The sequence below is a fragment of the Hemiscyllium ocellatum genome, chromosome 14 (genome assembly GCF_020745735.1).
Source record: "Hemiscyllium ocellatum isolate sHemOce1 chromosome 14, sHemOce1.pat.X.cur, whole genome shotgun sequence".
Taxonomy (NCBI): Eukaryota; Metazoa; Chordata; class Chondrichthyes; order Orectolobiformes; family Hemiscylliidae; genus Hemiscyllium; species Hemiscyllium ocellatum.
Window position 1 is genome coordinate 73,037,443 of NC_083414.1, and position 21,910 is coordinate 73,059,352.

The 21,910-nt window shown below is 41.5% G+C and overlaps 1 protein-coding gene across 2 annotated transcripts in view; it reads right to left on the reverse strand.

The window, feature by feature from the left end:
- Window positions 1-656: 656 nt before the first annotated feature.
- The window catches only part of mbd4 (methyl-CpG binding domain protein 4), a 32,146-nt gene continuing 10,892 nt past the window's right edge, over window positions 657-21,910 (reverse strand). The window contains exons 3-8 of one of the 2 annotated variants that reach the window (XM_060835793.1): window positions 17,305-18,098; window positions 15,988-16,065; window positions 15,760-15,894; window positions 14,614-14,763; window positions 12,940-13,043; window positions 657-2,054 (exon numbers count right to left, since the gene is read on the reverse strand). In XM_060835793.1, coding sequence (XP_060691776.1) covers window positions 1,977-2,054; window positions 12,940-13,043; window positions 14,614-14,763; window positions 15,760-15,894; window positions 15,988-16,065; window positions 17,305-18,098 — 1,339 coding nt within the window. In that variant the 3' untranslated portion in view covers window positions 657-1,976. Of the gene's footprint in view, window positions 2,055-12,939; window positions 13,044-14,613; window positions 14,764-15,759; window positions 15,895-15,987; window positions 16,069-17,304; window positions 18,099-21,910 lie in introns of both variants that reach the window. The other variant, XM_060835791.1, reaches the window with a different exon arrangement.

Genomic DNA, 21,910 nt, shown 5'->3' on the forward strand with positions numbered 1-21,910 from the left:
GGAAACATATTGAGTCTGTTTATTCCCCAATATAATTTTGAACGCCTCCCCACTGTTCTGTGGATTTGCCCACAAGTAGGTGTTCCCAGCCTATTCTGGCTTGTTTCTGCATCATTTTAATAAAATCTGTCATTCCCCCGTCAATCCAAAACCTTCTTTTGCAGACCATCTTTCTCCTTTTCCATAACAAACATAAAAGGAACAGTGGTCCCTATCACTAAAATGCTCCTCCACTGTCACCCCGACCACCTGTTTGGCTTCATTCCCCAGAGTTGGTTCCAGCACTGCACAGTCCCTTGGTATGACCATCTACATGTTGATACAGAAAGTTCGGCTCACTCCTCTTCCATTCACCACATTCTATAGTCCCAGCACTGCTCAGTTCGCTCCCTCAGCCTTTGTCAGTCCACCCACAATCTTGTCTCCATCCGGAATCCCCGGCTCTTTCATCCTGCTCATATTGGAGACAAGGCAGTGGCACAGGATGATGTGGTTAACTCAGGATCAATAAGGGTGGAAAAGAAACAAATTACAATTTGGCCCTCTCCTTTAGAATCTAAATGAGATTAGAACATTAACAAAGACCAAAGTAACAATTTATTTTGTATTTTTAAATTTTATTTAACTTGAAATAATATGAAAAATTTAAAAAAACTCCATAAGAAATTCAACGTACGTACTCAAATTTCTAAAACCTAATTCATGTTGTTACATCTCAATACAATGAAAATAACATTTCCAGTCTTGCAGACAATGATGGGAGTCCACCCCAAATTTTCCTGAAGTCACAAAAAAGGGCAGTGAAAAAGTAACACTGCCCCGTGAGAGGAATTCCAGAAGTGAGAGAAAATAGATTAAGACAAAATGTTCCGGTAGAAGAGACTGCCAGTAAGTACTGTACTGTACTGCACATGAAGCAGGACATTACAACATGTTGCTTAATTCTTTAACTTTTTTAGAGGAGAAGGTGGTTGAGGTTGGGGGTTGGGGCAGAAACATGCAAGGGAGAAAGAAGCCAGGATTTATTTCGTGTTGCAAAGACTGATCAACGCAGCACCACACCAAATTATAGGAGAGGTAAACATAGTTCTCCCTTTGCATGTAGCTCCTTATTAGTTTCTCACTATACTTCCTCTGTGGCATTTCGTAAATGATGACTACTAGCTCAACATTATTGTATAATAATCAATTAAATTAGTTACAGTAGCAGCTTAATGTCACTGTGAAGCTATAAAATTAATTGAGGCAATTTAAGGAGTGGTAACTGTTAAACACATGCTCCCTTAGCTGATCTGTAGAGCAAAGATGTACATCAAGTGTTCCAGGCTGAGCAAAGAATGCTGAGTTTGTATTGCCAAGTACAATTGCTTGGAACTTGTGTAAAAGCTGCTTAGATTAGTTTATCTAACACATTATGGATGAACTGTACTGTCCACATGATAAGAGTTCATCATTGTGCAATGAAGCACATGTTTTGCACAATAAGGCATTGTGCCAATATTAGTTTTAATGTTGTATTTCAGGAACATTATGTCTGAGAATAGAACCAACAGCAATATGGCCAGAAAGTTTGGCTAACATAATTCTGATTTAAAATCAGATCTACAGCCTTGTTTTCATTCAATATCCAACTTATTTTAAGATAGTGAGATGCAGGATTCTGGGTGACATTTTCATCCCTGATCCCAACCCTCATTTTTCTTATTGAAAGACGTAATGAGACTAATTGGAGCACATGATGAAGATCAGCTAATTTTGCGCTTTTAAAACTACTGCCACTTGGCCTGCCATGATTGACACTGGTCCATGCAATATCATTATCCACCACTGCAAGGTACTAATTGCTGGGTCTGCATTTCCGTAATAAACAGAATGCACATATCTCGCCTGTGCATCAATCATACCTCTGAGAGTTATCAGGCTGCAACAAATTCCAACTATTACACTTTATGAGGAATCAGCAGTATTGTGAGTGGTTAGGACAGGCCCAATGACTCCTGATTTGCCCAAAGCCATTCCCAGTACTTGTTGAGTTTGTGATCTTGAGGCTGCACCTGGGAAACAAAAACAAAGAAAAAAACATGAATGTGCTCACACACTTTCAGAGTACTTCTGTTTTTGTGTTTGGAGTGTAGTAAGAAGGTAGTTCAATGCACAATTCAACATACCGAGCTGTTACTGTCTTGTCACTGAGTAGAGGCACAAAGATGAGACCTGGCATGTTTTCACAGGGTGCCTGATTTGGAATTGGAATGTTAGGGAATTGACTGAGCCTTTAAGATAATTCTGGATTAGTGGTGCTGGAAGAGCACAGGAGTTCAGGCAACATCCAAGGAGCAGCGAAATCGACGTTTTGGGCAAAAGCCTTTACCTCGTTTTTACCTTTAAGATAATTGTTCAGTTATTGTAATTCAGAATTCTCTCTCGATCATTAGCTGTTTGGCTAATCTTGCTATCTCAAGAAACACTCAAGTTACCTCCAGACCAAGGAACAGGAGGACAGACTGAATATTTTTTTCCCACTTTGTGTTTTCAGTTGAGATTTACTGTTGTTTTACAAATGTGACAACTGGACAGCATTGGATAGACTCAAATTTTAACAGGTGGAATAGCCTGATGCTTGTTTTTATTTTTTAGTAGATGTAATGTGGTTGTCACAAAATACCAGGCTCAGAATTAAACCAGTGAAAGGAGCTAGTCTAAAGGACTGGAGAGAATCACAATGAATCATAGGCAAATGTGAACAAATGATTGACAAAAATGGAAGAAATGAGAAATAGCATGTCAAAATTGTGCCATAGAAATTGCAAACACAGCATTAACAAGTGACCAGAGATATTTTCTATCCAACCTGTTCAGTCACTATTACACTGGATGAGCAGACGAAACACTTGTTAAAAAGTGACTCTATACAATATACTTAGTATATTATGCACGCAAAAGATTTTTAAAATGTGTCCTTTTATCGTCTCTCCTTCGAAATTGTGCTTGTAATGCATCTTTGATTTGTCAATTATTGGCTGTAAATTGCTTGTATTTTTTCTGCCTTTTTTTTAGCCTTTTTGAACACCCAAAAATCATCCTTTTGATTTTCTCTGCTGGAGGAAAGTAAACTAGGAAAACTGAGGAAATAGCTTTGTGTTTTTGAGTTTCCATCCACAATGATGGCTGATAAATATCACTACTCCAGGTATTTTTTTCTACAGTACTGAGAAGCCCATAACGTGAACACAGTATTCCAAACATGTCAGGAGCATCTGCCTTTCCTGAGTCTATCATAGCTTCCTGGTTGTGGTTTGCATTTTATTTCTTGTTATAAACCCAAAATTCCTTTGCTTTTTTACTCCAAATAGCTTCTTCATTGCCTAACAATTTTAGGATGTCGACATCCCCTTGTTTCTGAATTATGTTGTAAAGTGTACATACAAATTTCCATTCTGTATTCTGCATCAATTCATACATTGATGATCAAACTGAAATACCTCCATAGAGGTATCCTGTTAGAAAGTCACCCTTTTATTTAAACGTGTGGAGAGTCCTTGACAGTGATCCAGCTCTCAGAGTGAACAGCATGTCTGACACTCCTTTTTATCTGTCAGCCATGGCTCGCTGATAGGACCAGATTAACAGTCCCAATCAGGGAACTCATATTTGACGAGGTCCATTGGCTGACCTTGTTACTTAACTACATCCCTCCCCTTCTGAGTCCAAGGACATAGTCTGGTTCTTTTCTTTTTCAAGCTTCTCCTGGACCAATTTCGCACCAAATCAGGTTCCCCTGACTCTGCCTCGGATACAGGCGGTGTCTAACGCACAGTAGCTTGCCTCTTGCACCCAGAGCATGTTGAAAGAAATTCATTCTCTTCTTCAGGCTGCAATGGTGTCAAGGGCCGACATTCACTGTGTTCATCTCAGATTCTGAAGTACTTTCAATATTTGACAGACAGGGAAAATCCATGGGTTCTGGCACAGTTGGTATAGCTATTGAGGTCCTGGGCATTTTGCTCTCGCACCATTTGGGAGTTTGCAGCTTTCACATGGTTCATGTGCTTGTTCAGAACCATTGCACTGACCCAAACATTATGTCACTGGGCCCGACCTCAGGTTGACCATGCCTCTGACCCACGCGGAGCCATTTCCATGGTTCCTACACTAAACTTCTTCCTGAAATAAACTGTCTCTCTCGCTTAGCAGAGATTTGTGTCAGCATTAATGTTCCTGGTACCATTTCACCCTCTTTCCCACAGGTCCAGGAAGATCAGATTTAACCTGGTGCACAGTCTTTTTCCCCGTTAGTAACTATGCAGGAGGCCTTCCTATAGGGGTGCTCCTACAATCAAATAGGAACTGGGGCAGTTTGGTATCGAGAGAAACTGTAGGCCGATTCTTTAAGATTGCCTTCACACATTGAACTGCTCTTTGTGACAGACCATCAGATAATGGATCGTCTGCAGCTGTCCTTATATGTTGAATACCATTTGACCTAAGGAAATACATGGATAGAGCAGGGACAGACACGGTTGTTGCAGGTTGCGGGGTTTAGATGTTTCAGTAAGATTAGGGAAATTGGTAAAAGAGTGGGAGGTGTAGCATTGTTAGTCAAGGACAGTATTACGCTAGCAAAAAGGATGCTTGATGAGGATTTGTCTACTGAGGTAGTATGGGCTGAGGTTAGAAATAGGAAAGGAGAGATCATCCTGTTGGGAGTTTTCTATGGGCCTCTGAAAAGTTCCAAAGATGTAGAGGTAAAGATGAATCTGGATAGGAGCGAAAGTAACAGGGTAGTTATTATAGGGGACTTTAATTTTCCAAATATTGACTGGAAATACTATAGCTTGAGTACTTGAAACAGTATGGAGACAGGCCAACAAGGTGCGAGGCCACATTGGATTTGATACTGGGTAATGAACCCGGCTAGGTGTTACATTTGGAGGTAGGTGAGCACTTTGGTGATAGTGACCACAATTCAGTTATCGTGGTCAAGAGTGTGGTGCTGGAAAAGCACAGTAGGTCAGGCAGCATCCAGGCAACAGGCGAATTGATGTTTCAGGCATAAGCCCTTCATCCCTCCACATTTCGGTTATGTTTACTTTAGCAATGGAAAGGGATAGTACATACCACAAGGCAATTATGGGGGAAAGGAAATTATGATGTGATTGGGCAAGATTTAGGATGCATAGGATGGGGAGGGAAACTATAGGCGATGGGCACAATTGAAATGTGCAGCTTGCTCAAGGAACAGCTACTGCGTGTCCTTGATAAGCATGTACCTGTCAGGCAGGGAGGAAGTAGTCAAGTGAGGAAGCTGTGGTTTATTCAAGAAGTTGAATCTCTTGTCAAGAGGAAGAAGAGGGCTTATGTTACAATGAGAGGTGAAGGATCAGTTGGGGCGCTTGAGAGTTAGAAGTTAGCCAGGAAAGACCGAAAGAGAGAGCTAAGAGGAGCCAGGAGGGGACATGAGAAGTCTTTGGCAGGTAGGATCAAGGAAAACCCTAAAGCTTTTTATAGGTATGTCAGGAATAAAATAAAGACTAGAATAAGATTAGGGCCAGTCAAGGATAGTAGTGGGAAGTTGTGCATGGAGTCCAAAGAGATAAGAGAGCCACTAAATGAATATGTTTCATCAGTATTCACACTGGAAAAAGACATTTTGTTGAGGAGATACTGAGATAAAGGCTATTAGACTATACAGTCATATTGGATGGGATTTATCCTAGGATTCTCTGGGACACGGGGATGAGATTGCAGAGCCTTTGGCTTTGATCTTTATGTTGTCATTGACTACAGGATTAGTGCCAGAAGGGGAGTAGAGACAAGCCTGTTAATTATCGACCGGTGAGCCTTACTTCGGTTGTGGGCAAAGTGTTGGAAAGGACATAAGAGGTAGAATTTATAATTATCTAGAAAGGAATAATTTGATTAGGGGTAGTCAACATGGTTTTGTGAAGGGTAGGTCGTGCCTCACAAACCTCATTGAGTTCTTTGAGATGGTGACCAAGCAGGTGGATGACAGTATAGCGGTTGATGTGGTATATATGGATTTCTGTAAAGCATGTGATAAGGTTTCCCATGGTATACTATTGCAGAAAATACAGAGGCATGGGATTCAGGGTGATTTAGCGGTTTAGATCAGAAATTAGCTAGCTAAAAGAGAACAAAGAATGATGGTTGATGGGAAATATTCATCCTGGAGTTCAGTTACTAGTAGTGTCCCGCAAGGATCTGTTTTGGGGCCATTGCTGTTTGTCATTTTTATAATTGACCTGTATGAGGATGTGGAAGGATGGGTCAGTAAATTTGTGGATTACACTAAAGTCAGTGGAGTTTTGGATTGCACAAAAGAATGTTGCAGGTTACAGAAGGTCATGGATATGTTGTAGAGCTGGGCAGAGAGGTGACAAATAGAGTTTAACGTGGAAAAGTGTGAGATGATTCACTTTGGAAGGAGTAACAGGAATTCAGAGTACTGGTCTAATGGTAGTGCGGATGAGCAGAGAGATCTCAGTGTCCTTGTGAATATATCACTGAAAGGTGCCACCCAGGTTGACAAGGTTGTTAAGAAGGAATACAGTGTGTTAGCTTTTATTGGTAGAAGGGTTAAGTTTTGGATCCATGAGATCATGCTGCAACTGTACAAAACTCTGATGCGACCACACTGGGAATATTGGGTACAATTCTGGTCGCCGCATTATAGGAGGAATGTGGAAGCATTGGAAAAGGTGCAGGGGAGATTTACTAGGAGGTTGCCTAGTATGGAGGGAAGGTCTTGTGAGGAAAGGCTGAGGCGGTTTTCATTGGAGAGAAGATGGTTAAGAGATGACTTAATAGAGACATACAAGGTAATGAGAGGATTAAATAGGGTGGACAGTGAGAGCCTTTTTCCTCTGATGGTGATGGCTCGCATGAGAGGACATAGCTTTAAATTGGGAGTGTTAGATATAGCTGAAAATGTGATGCTGGAAATGCACAGCAGGTCAGGCAGCATCCAAGGAGCAGGAGAATTGACGTTTCGGGCATGAGCCCTTCTTCAGGAAGGGCTCATGCCCAAAACGTCGATTCTCCTGCTCCTTGGATGCTGCCTGACCTGCTGCGCATTTCCAGCAACACATTTTCAGCTCTGATCTCCAGCATCTGCAGTCTTCACTTTCTCCTAGTTGGTGTTAGATATAGGACAGATGTCAGAGATAGGTTCTTTACTCAGAGAGTAGTAAGGGCATGGAATGCCCTGACTGCAACAGTAGCAGACTCGCTAACTTTAAGGGCATTTTAATCATCATTGGATAAACATATGGATAATAATGGAATAGTGTACTTTAGATGGGCTTCAGACTGGTTTCACAGGTCAGCGCAACATCGAGGACCTGTACTGCACTGTCATATTCTATGCTCTACTCAAATTCCCTGCTAGTGAACAATGGCCTGTTGTCTGTGATCAACACTTCTGGAGTCTGTATATTGCAAGATGTTCACAGTTTTTCTGTCATTGTCCGCATGTTTGATGAATAAAGCCTACACATGTTCATAACACTGAGCCCATGTTCATAACACTGAGCCCGTGGAAGGACCCGAGTAGTCACGTGCAACCAAGTCCAGGGTTTATCTGACCATTCCCACTAATGTGGGGGAGCTGCTGGCAATAATGTTTGTCCTTGTTGGCATTCTGGGCACTGCCCCACTAATACTGGATGTGTGCATTCAATCCTGGCCACCATGTATAACTTCTTGACAACATTTTCATTTTGGAAACCCCTGGATGACTCTGGTGGAGTTCAGCCAGTATCTGGCTGTGACCTTTGCTCGGGGCAATCACTCATGCTGCCCATAATAATACGCTGTCCTCTACTGCGATCTTTCCAGGTCCAAAAATGTTTCAATTCTGGTTGTGATGGACTTCTAGTTTCCCCCATCACCACCAGTTATTTCAGTTTTGCCAGGAATGAATCTTATTGTGTCCAAAGTCTGATATTGCCAGCTGTGACTGGAAGTGTGTCAGGAAAATTGAAAACTAATCCAGACTCTTCCAATGGCATTACCACCAGTCTCTCGCCTGCCAGTCGGAGGTAGTTCATTGCATCCGCATTGACTTCCCGGATGTTGGTCCGACTTGTAATTAAGTAATAACTTGAACTTAGTATGAGAGCTCATTGCCTCGTCCTCTTTAAGTTGACCTCCCGAGGTTTGCCATCTGTTATTATATCAAATTAATATCTGTAAAGGTATTGGTGGAACTTCCTGACTCCAACTATGGACTAAAGTTTCCTTCTTTCGCTGGGCAAATTTACGCTCTGCATTAGACCTGGATGTAAACAGTGGGCGTTCCTCTTTATTGGATTCTGGATCAGTGGTGCTGGAAGAGCACAGCTGTTCAGGCAGCATCCAACGACCAGCGAATTCGACGTTGCATTCCTGATGAAGGGCTTTTGCCCGAAATGTTGATTTTGCTGCTCGTTGGATGCTGCCTGAACTGCTGTGCTCTTCCAGCACCACTGATCCAGAATCTGGTTTCCAGCATCTGCAGTCATTGTTTTTACCTAGTTCCTCTTTATTGGGCCACCTATGAGCTAATATTACCCCAATGCTATATGGGTAGGCATTGCATGTCAATACCAGATCACAACTGGGATCACAAGACCATAAGACATAGGAGCAGAAATTAGCCATTTGGCTCATTGAGTCTGCTCCACCATTCAGTCATGGCTGATTAATTTCTCATGCCCTATCTCCCACTTTCTCCCTGTTACCTTTGATCCTCTTGACAATCAAGAACCTATTTATCTCCTTTTTAAATGTACTCAATAACCTGGCCTCCACAGCCTTCTGTGGCAATGAATTCCGTAGATTCACCATCCTTTGGCTGAAGAAGTTTCTCCTCTGTTCTAAAGGGTCTTCCCTTTGGGTCCCAGTCTCTCCTGTTAATGGAAAAATCTTCTCAACATCCACTCTGTTTAGGCCATTCAGCATTCTGTAAGTTTCAACTAGATCCCCGCTCAGCCTTTTAAATTCTGTTAAGACGACATTCAGAGTCCTCAAACATTCCTCATATGTTAAGCCTTTCATTCGTGGGATCATTCTTATGAACTTCCTCTGAACACGGTCCAGGGCCAGAACATACTTCCTAGGTATGCGGCCCAAAATTACTCACAATACTCTAAATGCTGTCTGACAGAGCATTATGAAGCCTCAGAAGCACATCCCTGCTTTTATATTCTAATCCTCTTAAAATAAATGCTGACACTACATTTGCTTTCCTAACCTGCAAGTTTACCTTGAGAGAATCCTGGACTAGAACTCCCAAGCTTCTTTGCACTTCAGACCTTTAGAAATTAGTCTATATTTCTATTTTTACTAGCAAAGTGCATGACCTCACACTTTCCCAAGTTGTATTCCATCTACCACCTTTTTGCCCACTCTCTTAACCCAAGTCCTTCTGCAGCCTCCCCACCTCCTCAGCATTACCTGTGCTTTTATCTACCTTTGTATAATTGGCAATATAGCCAGAATGTCCTCAGTTCCTTCATCAAGATCATTAACGTTTAAAGCGAAAAGATGTGGTCCCAACACTGAGCCTTGCTGAACACCAATTGTCACTGGCTGTCGACCTGAGAAGGGCCCTCTTATTCCCACTCTCTGCTTCCTGCCAGATTGCCAAACTTATATCCATGCTAGCACCTAGCCTCGAACACCATGGGCCCTAACTTACTCAGTACCCTCTGATGTCAGTTAAAATAAATTGTGCATTTACCATCAAAACCAGAATGAGAGAAATGGCTATACAAAATACGTCCTTGTTTTTGTCCAAAGGTCTTCTTGAAATCCAGGGAGATAACATCCTTTGGTTATCTTTGGTCTAACCTGCTCATAACTTCCTCAAAGAATTCTAGCAGATTTGTTAGGCATGACCTCCCCTTGATGAAACCATGTTGACTTTGCCCTGTTTTACCATACACTTCCAAATATACAGACATCCCACCCTTTACAATGGATTCCACGATCTTACCCATGACCAAGGAAATTGCCCCACTCCCCTTTCAACAGCGCAAAGTCATGTTAGTGATTTTCCAGTCCTCGGAGACCCTCCCTGATTCTAGCGATTCTTGAAAGATCACCACTAACGCCTCCACGATCTCTTCCGCTATCTTCCTTCGAACTCTGGAGTGTGGTCCATCTGGCCCAGGTGATTTATCCACCTTCAGGCCATTTAAGTTTTCTAATACCTTCTCCTTGATGATGGTGACCATACTGAGCTCTGCCCCACTCTTGAAAATTTGGGATATTACTCATCTCTTCCAACGTGACAATTAACGCAAATCAGTTCCTCAGCCATTCCCTTGTTCCCCACTACTGTCTCACCAGCATCATCTTCCAGCAGCCTAATATCCAATTTTGCCTCTCTTTTCCCCTTTATATATCAAAAGAAACTCATACAGTCTTCCTTTATATTACTGGCTAGTTTACCCTCATCTCCACCTAAGAAATGCCCATCTATAAATATTCTATTCTGGATGTAGGTTTGCTCGCTGAGCTGGAGGGTTCATTTTCAGACATTTCGTCACCATACTAGGTAACATCATTAGTGAGCCTCTGGTAAAGCACTGGTGTTAGTGACCCACTTTCTACTTAGGTGTTTAGGTTTCCTTAAGTTGGTGATGTCAATTCCGTTGGTGATGTCATTTGTTCTGGTGATGTTGTTTCCTGTCCTTTTTCTCAGAGGGTGGTAAACGGGGTCCAAATCGATGTGTTTGTTGATACAGCTCTGGTTGAAATGCTATGCTTCTAGGAGCTCTCGTGCGTGTCTCTGTTTGGCTTGTCCTAGGTTGAATATTTGGTCCCTGTCAAAGTGGTGTCCTTCCTCATCTGTTTGTAAGGATACTAGTGATAGTGGGTCATGTCTTTTTGTAGCTAGTTGACGTTCATATATCCTGGTGGCCAGTTTCTTACCTGTTTGCCCAATGTAGTGTTTATTACAGTCTTTGCAAGATATTATGTAAATGACATTAGTTTTGCTTCTGTTTGTATGGGTCTTTCAAGTTTATTAGCTGCTGTTTTAGTGTGTTGGTGGGTTTGTGGGCTACCATGATGCCAAGAGGTCTGAGTAGTCCGACAGTCATTTCCGAGATGCTTTTCCAGCACCACTAATCCACATTCTCACTATTGATATCAAATTCACAGGTCTGTAGTTTCCTAAGTTAGCCCTTGCCCCTTTCTTAAACAAAAGCGTCAGACTTGCAGTAATCTAGTCCCCCGAGATTAATTCTGTGATCAGACAGGCCACGAAAGTTTTGTCAATGTCTCTGCAGTTTGCTCCTGTACCACTCTTAGCAATGTAAGATGCATCCAATTCAGGTCTGGTGACTTCTCCACTTGGAGTGCTGCCAGGCTTTTTAGTATCTCTTCTTTATCCATCAACACCCACATTTTCAACAGAGCCCTATTGTGACCATTCTTTAATTTGGTAAAAATATGTTGCATTTACCCACAAAATCATTGAGAATTTTTTCAAGCAGAGCTATATAACTAATTTGGATCGTCATCACCTCTTCAACACAACTCAGAAAGAAAAGGATATTTCAAACTAGTGTCAAGATGCTACAGTCAGGAGGGCACAACAACATCTTTTTCCTCAGGCGGCTTAGGAAATTCGGCATGTCCATAAGGACCCTCACCAACGTTTACAGATGCACCACAGAAACCATACTGTCCGGGTTCATAACGGCCTCGTACGGCAACTGCTCCGCCTAGGACTTTAACAAACCACAGAAGGTTATGTGCACAGCCCAGATCATTCATGGACTTTATTTACAACTCTCACTTCCGAGGAATGGCTGCCAACATCATCAAACACCCTTTCCACCCTGGTAACGTTTTCCTACAACCTCTTCCATCAGGCAGAAGATACAGAAGTTTGAACGCATGCACCAACAGGTTGAAGAACAGCTTCTTCCATGCCATTATTAGACTGATGAATGGACTCTCTAACTTCAAATAATATTGATCTTGGTTTACGCACAGTATGCCTCACTCTACCTAAGCACCCTATGATCTGCATGTTCTTGCATACTATGATCTGTCCGCACTGCTTGCAAATAAAGCTTTTGACTGCACTCCCATACATGTGACTACAATAAATCAAATCAAGTCCTGGCGGCCCCATTGTGTGTGTGTGTGTGTGTGTGTGTGTGTGGGGGGGGGGGGGGGGGGGGGGGGGGGGGGGTGGGGGGGGAGAGAGAGAGAGAGATTTACCCTTTTGCCCTTCACACACCCTGATATGCATCTTATGTATTAGCCTTTTCACTTTACAGGCTTTATAACTGTGGTTGAAGGGAGGATGTGATTCATAAGGCTAAAGTACACTTTACAAAAATGTGCTTCTGACAGAACAAGACCCATTACTAATCTTTCTGGTGTTCTGCTATATAGCTCCTAAGGCTGGGACACTATCTAAGCAGGGGATTAACCTTCCTGACTTGTATCATATAGCTCAAGGTTTGGAAGTAGTGCTAAGCAAGAGTGTTACTGAACTATTGGCATTGGGATAGTTGCCTTAATTCACAGGATTGGAGATGTTGGGGCTGGCTGTGTTTCAATCTCTTTCTATGCCTACACTCCCAGTTTTCAACATATAAGCTAATTCAGATTTTAAACCAGTACATTCATTTGAAGTGTCAGTGTGCCAGGTGGAATAACTAGGGTCAAGGCCTCTTCAGGCACAACTGCTGTAGTGAACTAATGCCCAAAATATGAGTAGGATATGCTGATAGCGTGAGCTGAAGGGAAGCTCAAGGTTTGTATGGAGCATTAACACAGACATGGACTTGTCACCATGAGTTGCCAGTTTTTTGCTGTAAATTATATGCAAGTTGCCAACTCCATTCACCATTGCCACATGTATGTTGAATGTAGAAGCCTTGCTAACAGATAAAACCTTTTTTTGACTCTTACCTCCTTCCATTCTTTGACACAGAAAATCCTGTAGGAATCATTCCCGTACTTCCCAATGCCATGCAGTTCAATCGGATATCTCCATTGTTTGGTTAGGTATTCATCTGTCACATGGATTATAAAAACAATGTAAACATATTGTAGAACTGCAGTAAGTTGAAACATACAACTTGAGGAGAGGGGAAGGGCAAATTCTGGATCAATCATCATATACCACACACCTTTGCTGAAATGTCATTTTGGTTTCTCACAGGAATACATCATTATGTTGTACAATCACCAAACCAAACTATTGAGAAATGTGTATTTGTGGAAAGGACCCGTGCACTGGAAACTCCTCCTCTCCCACTCTACATCACCTCATCTTTTCTTATTATTTCTATTACTTTTTATTCCAAATGCTCTGTGGGACATGCGTCAGTCTTCCAGTGACAGATTCAATTCACTGGCAATTGGAACAGGACTCTAAATTATTGTAGACTGCCTAGCTCAAGAGCTGAATTAACTGCCACATACGGTAAGTTATGAACTTCCCACCACGAGGTTGAAGACTATGTTACAGTATGATTCTATTGTTGTTAACGGCACTTAGCACCTCATGGATGCCTAGTCTCGAGTTGCTAAATCTGTTTAAGTCTTCTCAGTTAGGCACACATCAAAATGGAGGGTATTCTCAATGTGAAGGCGAGACTTTGTTTCCACAAGGTGCGCGCGGTGGTCACCCTTACCGATACTGTCAAGGGACCGATGTATCTGCAGCCAGCGGATTATTAAGGATGGAATCAAATATGTTTATCCCTCTTGTTGTTACCCTCACCACCTGCCACAGACCCAATCCAGCAGCTGTGTACTTTAGGGTCTGACTAGCTTGATCAGTAGTGCTGCTGCTGAGCCAATTTTGGTGGTGGATATTGAAATCGCCCATCCAGAGTACATTTGCACCCTTGCCATCCTCGGTGCTTCTTCCAAGTGTTGTTCAACATGAAGGAGTTGATATAATGATATAACTGCATTAAGTGGCACAATTAAAATAAGACTAGCAAAAGATTCTTAATATTGCTGGTTACCATGTGTTGACCAAATTGATTGACTTCTCTCATGAGTTAAGGGAAGGTTGATCAAGGGAGCACAAATTGATGTTGGGCACATGGACTTTCAGAAGCCATTCAACAAAGTGTCTGACAGGACACCTGGTAAGATGGTAAAACTATTGGGAAAGTGGCTGCAGAGAGATAAAGTTGGTTCAGTCAACAATTAGAGCTGAATGGATGCTTTTCAGAATGTGAGGTGGAAAGTACTGGCATTCCCCAAGGATTAATTTTAAGTCCACAACTTTTCTGTTTTTATGAACAACTTTGATTCAGGTGAAGGGAATTATAAAGTTGCAAATGATACAGAAATTAACTCAGAAATCCATGACTTCATGTCAACACAGACAGAATAACAACATGAGTAGTAGCCTGACAAATGGAGTTCAATGAGAAGAGATGTGAAATGATATCCTTTTGAAAGGATCAGCATAGAATGGCAGTGTACTACATAGGGCCTCCTTCTACACTGGAAATGTCTATGGTTCTCAGGTAACAATAACTGGAAAGAATGCAGATGGATAATTTTTTCAACAGACTGAGCAAATAAAGGTAAACACAACAGGGTTAAGCACTGAAATAATACCAGAAAACTTGGTGATAGCTTTTGCTCTCAGCTCGTATAAGCCAAGTGGCTTCAGAAGTGCAGCTACTTCTTTCCAATCAGCTACACGGGCAACTTCCGCAGAAGGGTATCTTTCCAGGAAATCCCACAACACAGGAATGGCCTTCTTACCTGATACAAGAAAAAAAACTATGACCAGAGCAGTTTCAAATTAGTACCTAAATACGTCTGATGATTCAGATACTGGCAGCAAAGCTGGGTTGTGGAATGGCACTACAGTATTTACATCAAAGTTCCTAGAAAAGGCAGATTACATACCCCTCCTTTCTGCCTTAGAAATCCTTTACATTCCATTTTCCACAAAAGCTATATCTGAGCCTGATAAGTTGTGTGCAAAATATTTGGCAGCATTTCTGTTGTCCAGTTGTGTGTCACTTTAGAAAATGAATTAAATCACTCAAAATATGTGTTAGTAAGTAGTGCAGTGTAGTTTGAACTGGGCCAGAGATGAAGTGATAGTGTGCTCACCAGTTGTCTCTTTATAAGATGATTTTGAAACAGATATTGTTCAAGTTGGCAAAATATTCCACAGCATTACTATGATTTATATTAATATATAATGTGTTATATTTTACTTTGCAGTTTAATTATTTTTGTTTTTCAGATTCCACACAATGGCTATTGTTAATTAGCCTAAGATGATGGTAGTGAGCTGTTATCCTCAATCACTGCATCCTGATGAAGGGGATATCCCTCTCTCCTTTAACTTTTTGGCACACAGCATTAGTTGAGAGAATAACTGGGTTAGAAAGTCTTCTCCGAAGAGTCTGCTCCCTGGCAAATGGCACCCAGGATATGCACAAGTGAACCAGTGTCTTCCGACTTCCTGGATTCTTTTTAAGGAGATGACCAGACATCAGATGGCATCTCTGTCTTCTAACCTGCTCAAAGTGGGCAATTTACTGTTTGGGTGCAGGGTGCATGAGTGAGATCAAACTTACCGCACCTAAACACCAGGACTAAAGTAGAAAATTGTGGGAACTTTTCAATTAGTATTGATATCAGTTTCAATTCAACCAGTCAACAGAACTGTCCAAATAATAGCCGCAGTTGAATTTCTCATTGCTAACACCCAGTTTTCTCTGTTAACATCAGAGGCTTACTCACCAGAAGTTTTATTCAGAAGTATGGTTGCGATAAGAAGTTTCCAAGGATCATGAAAGAGAGTCTCCTGGACCAGTTTGAATGGGGATCGAGGAGGAATCCACTTGGCAAAGGCTTTACGCCGTGGTGGGCTGGATGCTGCAAAAACAAACCAAAGGGTCATCTTACTGGTCAGCACCATTTCACAGCACACAACAAGCTTAGACCTGGATAAAGATTCACACTCCATACCTCCTTCGGAATACTTCCTGGAAAAGTATGGACTAGTCTTCCTTCTATCCATCTTCACTCTTGGAGCAGGTTGATTGTCTACTTAAAAAATGAAATCCAGCAGAAAATGAGGAATTATGAGATATCTAGTGTTCCTGATTAAATACAGATACATTCAATTGAAATCTTCAAATCAAAGATCACAAGACTTTTTTGTCAGGCAAGAATACCAAGGTATCAGATGCAGAGGCACAAGAAATGGTGTTGACTTGTATACCAGCCATTATCAACTAAGTAGGATGCATCTCCTGCTGTTGTGCAACAAATTTGATGAGCTGAATAACTCAGGTCTGTTCTCATGCAGTAAATTCAAGGGGTTGAGCAGCTAACTCCTTCTCCCGTATCCTTCCACAATAGACTTGATTGTCTCCTACTCTATTATCCCAGCTGACTTTCTAGTTTCAGGTTTTGTTCACATCAATATCCATACAGCAAAATCGCATAGCAGCAAGGTATGGTGGGGGAATGGGTCACGAGAAAGGGCCAATCTTCTAAGTACAGAGCAGAGATTTCATCAAAAGCTAGATATTACTTTGGAAAATCAAACACAGAGTTCAAATCTTGTGTCATCTCCCGACGCCTTTTACAAGGATTTCCGTGGCTCAGCAATGAATGACTTTTCTGATGCAGGACGTGCAGGGTAGTGGGGGATGGAGTTGGCACATTTGCAGAAATGGAAGAGAGTATAATTACATTAGGCTAGTGAGAATAAAGAACAGCTGAGTGTTGCACTGAGAAACATAGATCAGAAATTTCAGTTCCAGTTGCTGACCTGTGCTGGGCTGAGTTCACTTACAGCAATTGTTGAGGAAGGATAATTAACCTTAGTGTCCCCAGGTTAGGGAGGGGGAAATAGCCTGAGTCTTATTCAATTGCTAAACCACAATCTCTGCACAAGATCATGAGAAATAGGGCAGGAGTAAGCCATCTGGACCCTCCAGTCTATTCTGTCATTCAGTAAGAATATGGTTGATCTGACTGGGTCCTTTACTCAACATTCCTTCCTGTCTAAACAACTCTTGACTCTCTTACAGGAATGCGTAGTTTGGTGAAGAACAAAATCGACCCTGGCTATAACATTCTTATTATTAATAGTCTGCCATTCTGTTTTTACTTGTTTTGGAAGAATATCTTAGATGCTGGAAACACAAACTAGTGGTTTCAGCTAGCTAGGATTTTCACTATTTTTATTCTGCTTTTTGAGAAAATATAACAGAATTAAAAGCAAACACACATACTTCACATTGATACATAAATACTTTACTTTAAATGAAGTACCTTGGGTTTTAAGCAATGTAAAACTGTCCCCATTGGATTCCCTTGTGTCCCTGCGAGTGTTTTCAGAGGGAATTTCAGATTCTGAACAATGTGAAGGGCTGGTGCATAATTCAGATCTGCCAGAGATCGCACTATCAGCAGCACTGTCCTCCTTGCTTGACAGTGCCATCTGCCTGTTAAACTTTGATACTTCAGAAACAGATTCTTCAGCTTCTTCCACTTGTACTTCTGGTGATCCTTTGCTTTCAAATGCCTGCTCCTTTCGAGACTGCTTTTTGTTGTCTGCTGCTTGCTCTTTAGACTTTCTGCTACTGGCTTTCCTCTTAGCTTTGGAACTTTCTTGACTTCCATCAAGTGGAGTCCCATCACCCAGCTTCTTTTCTTCAGATGGAGGAAGTTCTTTCTGGTCTGCTTTTGCAGACAACCTTCTTGAACACAACCTCTGCCTGTTAGAGTTTTGCAGTTTTGCACCTTTTTTAGGTTTCTGCTTTGAGGCATTTTTAACCTTTGTCTGTCTCTGCCTTTTACTGCAACCACCCTCGGTTTCACATCCTTCCTCTCTGTCAGGATCTTGCAACACAGTTTGTGGAATGTCAACAGTCAATGTGTTGAAGTCTTGTGTTATGGGAGTGGTGGCCTGTAGCTGACTTGTCTGTTTATCAAGGGTGATCCTTCCCCGAGTAGAGCCTCGCCAGAAAACACTAATGTCTTCAGGCTTCAGGTTTTCCTCTCTGGTGCTTCTCTGAAAGTAATTTTTAAGTTCCTTTGAGGATCGAAATAGTTTCCCCTGAGGGCTAAACAAAGGAATATGAATGTACATAAAAACAAAACAGCTTTATCCCCCACAGGAACATTTGCTTCTTCAATTCCTCTCCAATTAAATAATGAAGACTAGTTGATTTCCAATGGCAGCAGACACAGGTTTGTCAACATCAAGACTCGCGTGAAGCAGGGTTATTATATTGCAGTTATAAACATTTATGTCTGTACTATAATGGAAACTTCCTATTTAAACCTGTCATACTGTGATGAGACCTGCCTATTAAAATTGCATTTTAAATATGATGGGTTGTCAAACTGATCATTATTTGCTCAGTGCCAGTCCTCACTGTATTGTTTTGATGGCACTGTGAGTAAATGGGATGCACGAGCAAATATAAAACAAAATTCGAAATGCAGTACTAGTTTTATAATACAATATTAGCTTTATTATCATTTATTAATCTCAGTTCTTTAATACCTGACCTGAAATAAAACTGAATCAAAATGTGCAAACTTTACTTCTTTAGTCCAGGCTTCCTGGAGCAGAAGTGTTTCTCTTCCACACCTCTATATACAGATCATAGTCTTCCTGATTTGCCCCTCCAAACAGGCCTTGTAGTGGGTCACTAGTAATCCAGACCCTAGGCTCATATTCTAGGGTCCTAGGTTTGAATCAGTCCAAGCCAGATGGGGAAAAAAAAAATCTGAATACAATAAAAATCTGGAATCAAAGGTCACTGCCCATTATTGTAAATGCCCATCTTGTTCGATGCAATTAGGGTTAAAAATCTGTCATTTTACTTAGTCTACCCTACATATGGTTCCCCACCCACAGTAACGTGGTTGACTGACTATCAGCTGCACGCTGCAATGTCCTGACATGTTATTCAGTTCAAGAGCAAAAGGGCAATGGATCTGATGCCCACATCCCATGAACGAAAAATATTTATAAAAATCTCCCAAGACTACCATCCCACCTGCTGTTGTCTGGATCTCTTGCACTACAAATGTTTAATGAAAAGTTCCTTTCCAATACTTGACATTAGGAAGAAGAGATTTAAAATTAACAGCAAAGAACTACGACGGAAATTGAATATCTTTTAGGTACTGCCATCCTGCAGGAGCAGAACAACTGTGGATAGAAATGGGCAGGTTAAAATGAAAAATGTTACAGTTAATGAACTAGTGGTGACAGCCAAGAGGAAGGAGGACAAATTTTATGGACAGAATCCCTAGGAATTTGCTCAATGGTTTACATATAGATTATAATACTGGCAGGTTTGGAAGGTTGACTGGCTTGCAAGCGGAATTGAACTAAAACTCGCTTGTACCAGGCAAGGAAAAGTCACTTCCTCCTTCTCAATATTCTGCTCTTTCTTCATGCTTTATCTGCCCTTATGTTTCTTAGCTACTTGTTTGAAACCCCGACAGTAACCGCCTGCAAACAGATCATCCACAGAACAATCACAATCAAACCTAGTTCTCCAGATCTAGCATCAACGTATTGGCATTTTTCAGTAGACATTCACCAGACCAATGATCAAAAATCAAAGCCTAGCTGATTTTTCTAAGTCCCACGCCATACTGAATCCAATTATAGTAATCCAGTCCCACTGAGTGAGCAAATGTAACAAATATGTATTAAACCTGCACCTCATTGAACAGTATAGCTCAGTTCCAAATCTTACCCACTGAACAACAGGAGGAGACCTAGATATGAGATTATGGAGAGAAGGGGGGTATCACTTAAGTTGAATTAATCTTCTTCACCTGTAGAAATCTTGGGAGATATCTTATGATGTTTTGATGTGTCTGGTAGTAACTCACTCCTTTTCCATCAGGAGTCACATTGCTAGAATTAAAATTAAGTGTATTGTCACATGTACTCAAGTACATGAGGCAGGATCACAATTCGGTGAGGCAGGACATTAGTAATGCAAATAAAGAAATGGTGGAAGAGTTGAACAGATATGTTAAATCTTTCTTCACATCTTGTACAGGGCATAAATAATATCCTAGAAATGCTTAGAAAACAAGCAGCAAAAGGGAGGGAGATGAACAGAATAACAAAATAAATTCTCCTTGTTTCTGTCTTAAAAGGGAGACGCCTTTAATCTTAAACTGTATCTCCTAATTCGTAGAACATAGAACATTACAGCACAGTACAGGCCCTTCAGACCTCAGTGTTGCGCCAACCTGTGGAACCAATCTGAAGCTCATCTAACTTACACTATTCTATTTACATCCATATGTTTATCCAATGACCATTTAAATGCCCTTAAAGTTGGCACGTCTACTCCTGTTGCAGGCAGTGCATTCCACGCCCTTACTACTCTCTGAGTAAAGAAGCTGCCTTCTGACATCTGTCCTATATCCATCACCCCTCAATTTAAAGCTACGCCCCTTGTGTTAGCCATCACCATCCGAGGAAAAAGGCTCTCACTGTAGACCCTATCTAACTCTCTGATTATCTTATCTGTCTCAATTAAGTCACCTCAACTTTCTTCTCTCTAATGAAAACAGCTTCAAGTCCCTCAGCCTTTCCTTATAAGAGCTTCCCTCCATACCAGGCAACATCCTAGTAAATCTCCATTGCACCCTTTACAAACCTTCCACGTCCTTCCTATAATTCGGTGACCAGAACTGTACATAATACTCCAAGTGCGGCAGCACCAGTGTTTTGTACAGCTGCAGCTTGACCTTGTGGCTCCGAAATTCAATCCCTCTACCAATAAAGGCTAATACACCGTGTGCCTTCTTAACACCCCTATAAACCTGGGTGACAACTTTCAGGGATCTATGTACATGGACACTGAGATCTCTCCGTTCATCTACACTACCAAGAATCTGACCATTAGCCCAGTACTCTGTATTCCTGTTGCTCCTTCCAAAGTGAATCACCTCACACTTTTCCACATGAAACTCCATTTGCCACTTCTCAGCCCAGCTCTGCAGCTTATCTATATCCCTCTGTAACCTGCAACATTCTTCAGCACTATCCACAACTCCATCGACCTTAGTGGGATCTACAAATTTACTAACCCATCCTTCTATGTCCTCATCCAGATCATTTATAAAAATGACAAACAGCAGTTGTCCAAAACAGATCCTTGCGGTACGCCACTAGTAACTGAACTCTAGGATGAATATTTCCCATCCATCACTACCCTCTATCTTCTATTAGCGAGCCAATTTCTGATCTAAACCACTAAATTACCCTCAATCCCATGCCTTCATATTTTGTGTCACAGCCTACCATGGGGCACCTTATCAAAAACCTTACTGAAATCCATATACACCACATCTACCGCTTTACCCTCATCCACCTGTTTGGTCACCATCTTAAAGAACTCAATAAGGTTTATGAGGCATAACCTACCCTCCACAAAATTATGTTGACTATCCTGAATCAACTCATTCCCCTTTAGATGATTATAAATCCTATCTCTTATAACCATTTTCCAACACTTTATCCACAACTGAAGTAAGGCTCACTGTTGTTGTTATGGGTGATTTCAATTTTCCCAATATTGACTGGAACTTTCTAGGTACAGATAGTTTGGATGGAGCCATTTTTGTCAGGTATGTTCAGGAGGGGTTCCTTACTCAGTCTGTAGACAGACAGAGGGGAGAGGCCATTTTGAATTTGGTGCTCGGCAACGAGCCAGGACAGGTGTCAGATCTCACTGTGGAAGAGCACTTTAGTGAAAGTGATCAAAATTGCCTCATATTTAGTATAGTCTTGGAGTGGGAATGGAGCAGTTACCAAGGGAAGATATTTAATTGGGGAAAAGGAAATAATGATGCTATCAGACAAGAGTTGGGAAGTATAAACTGGGAGCAA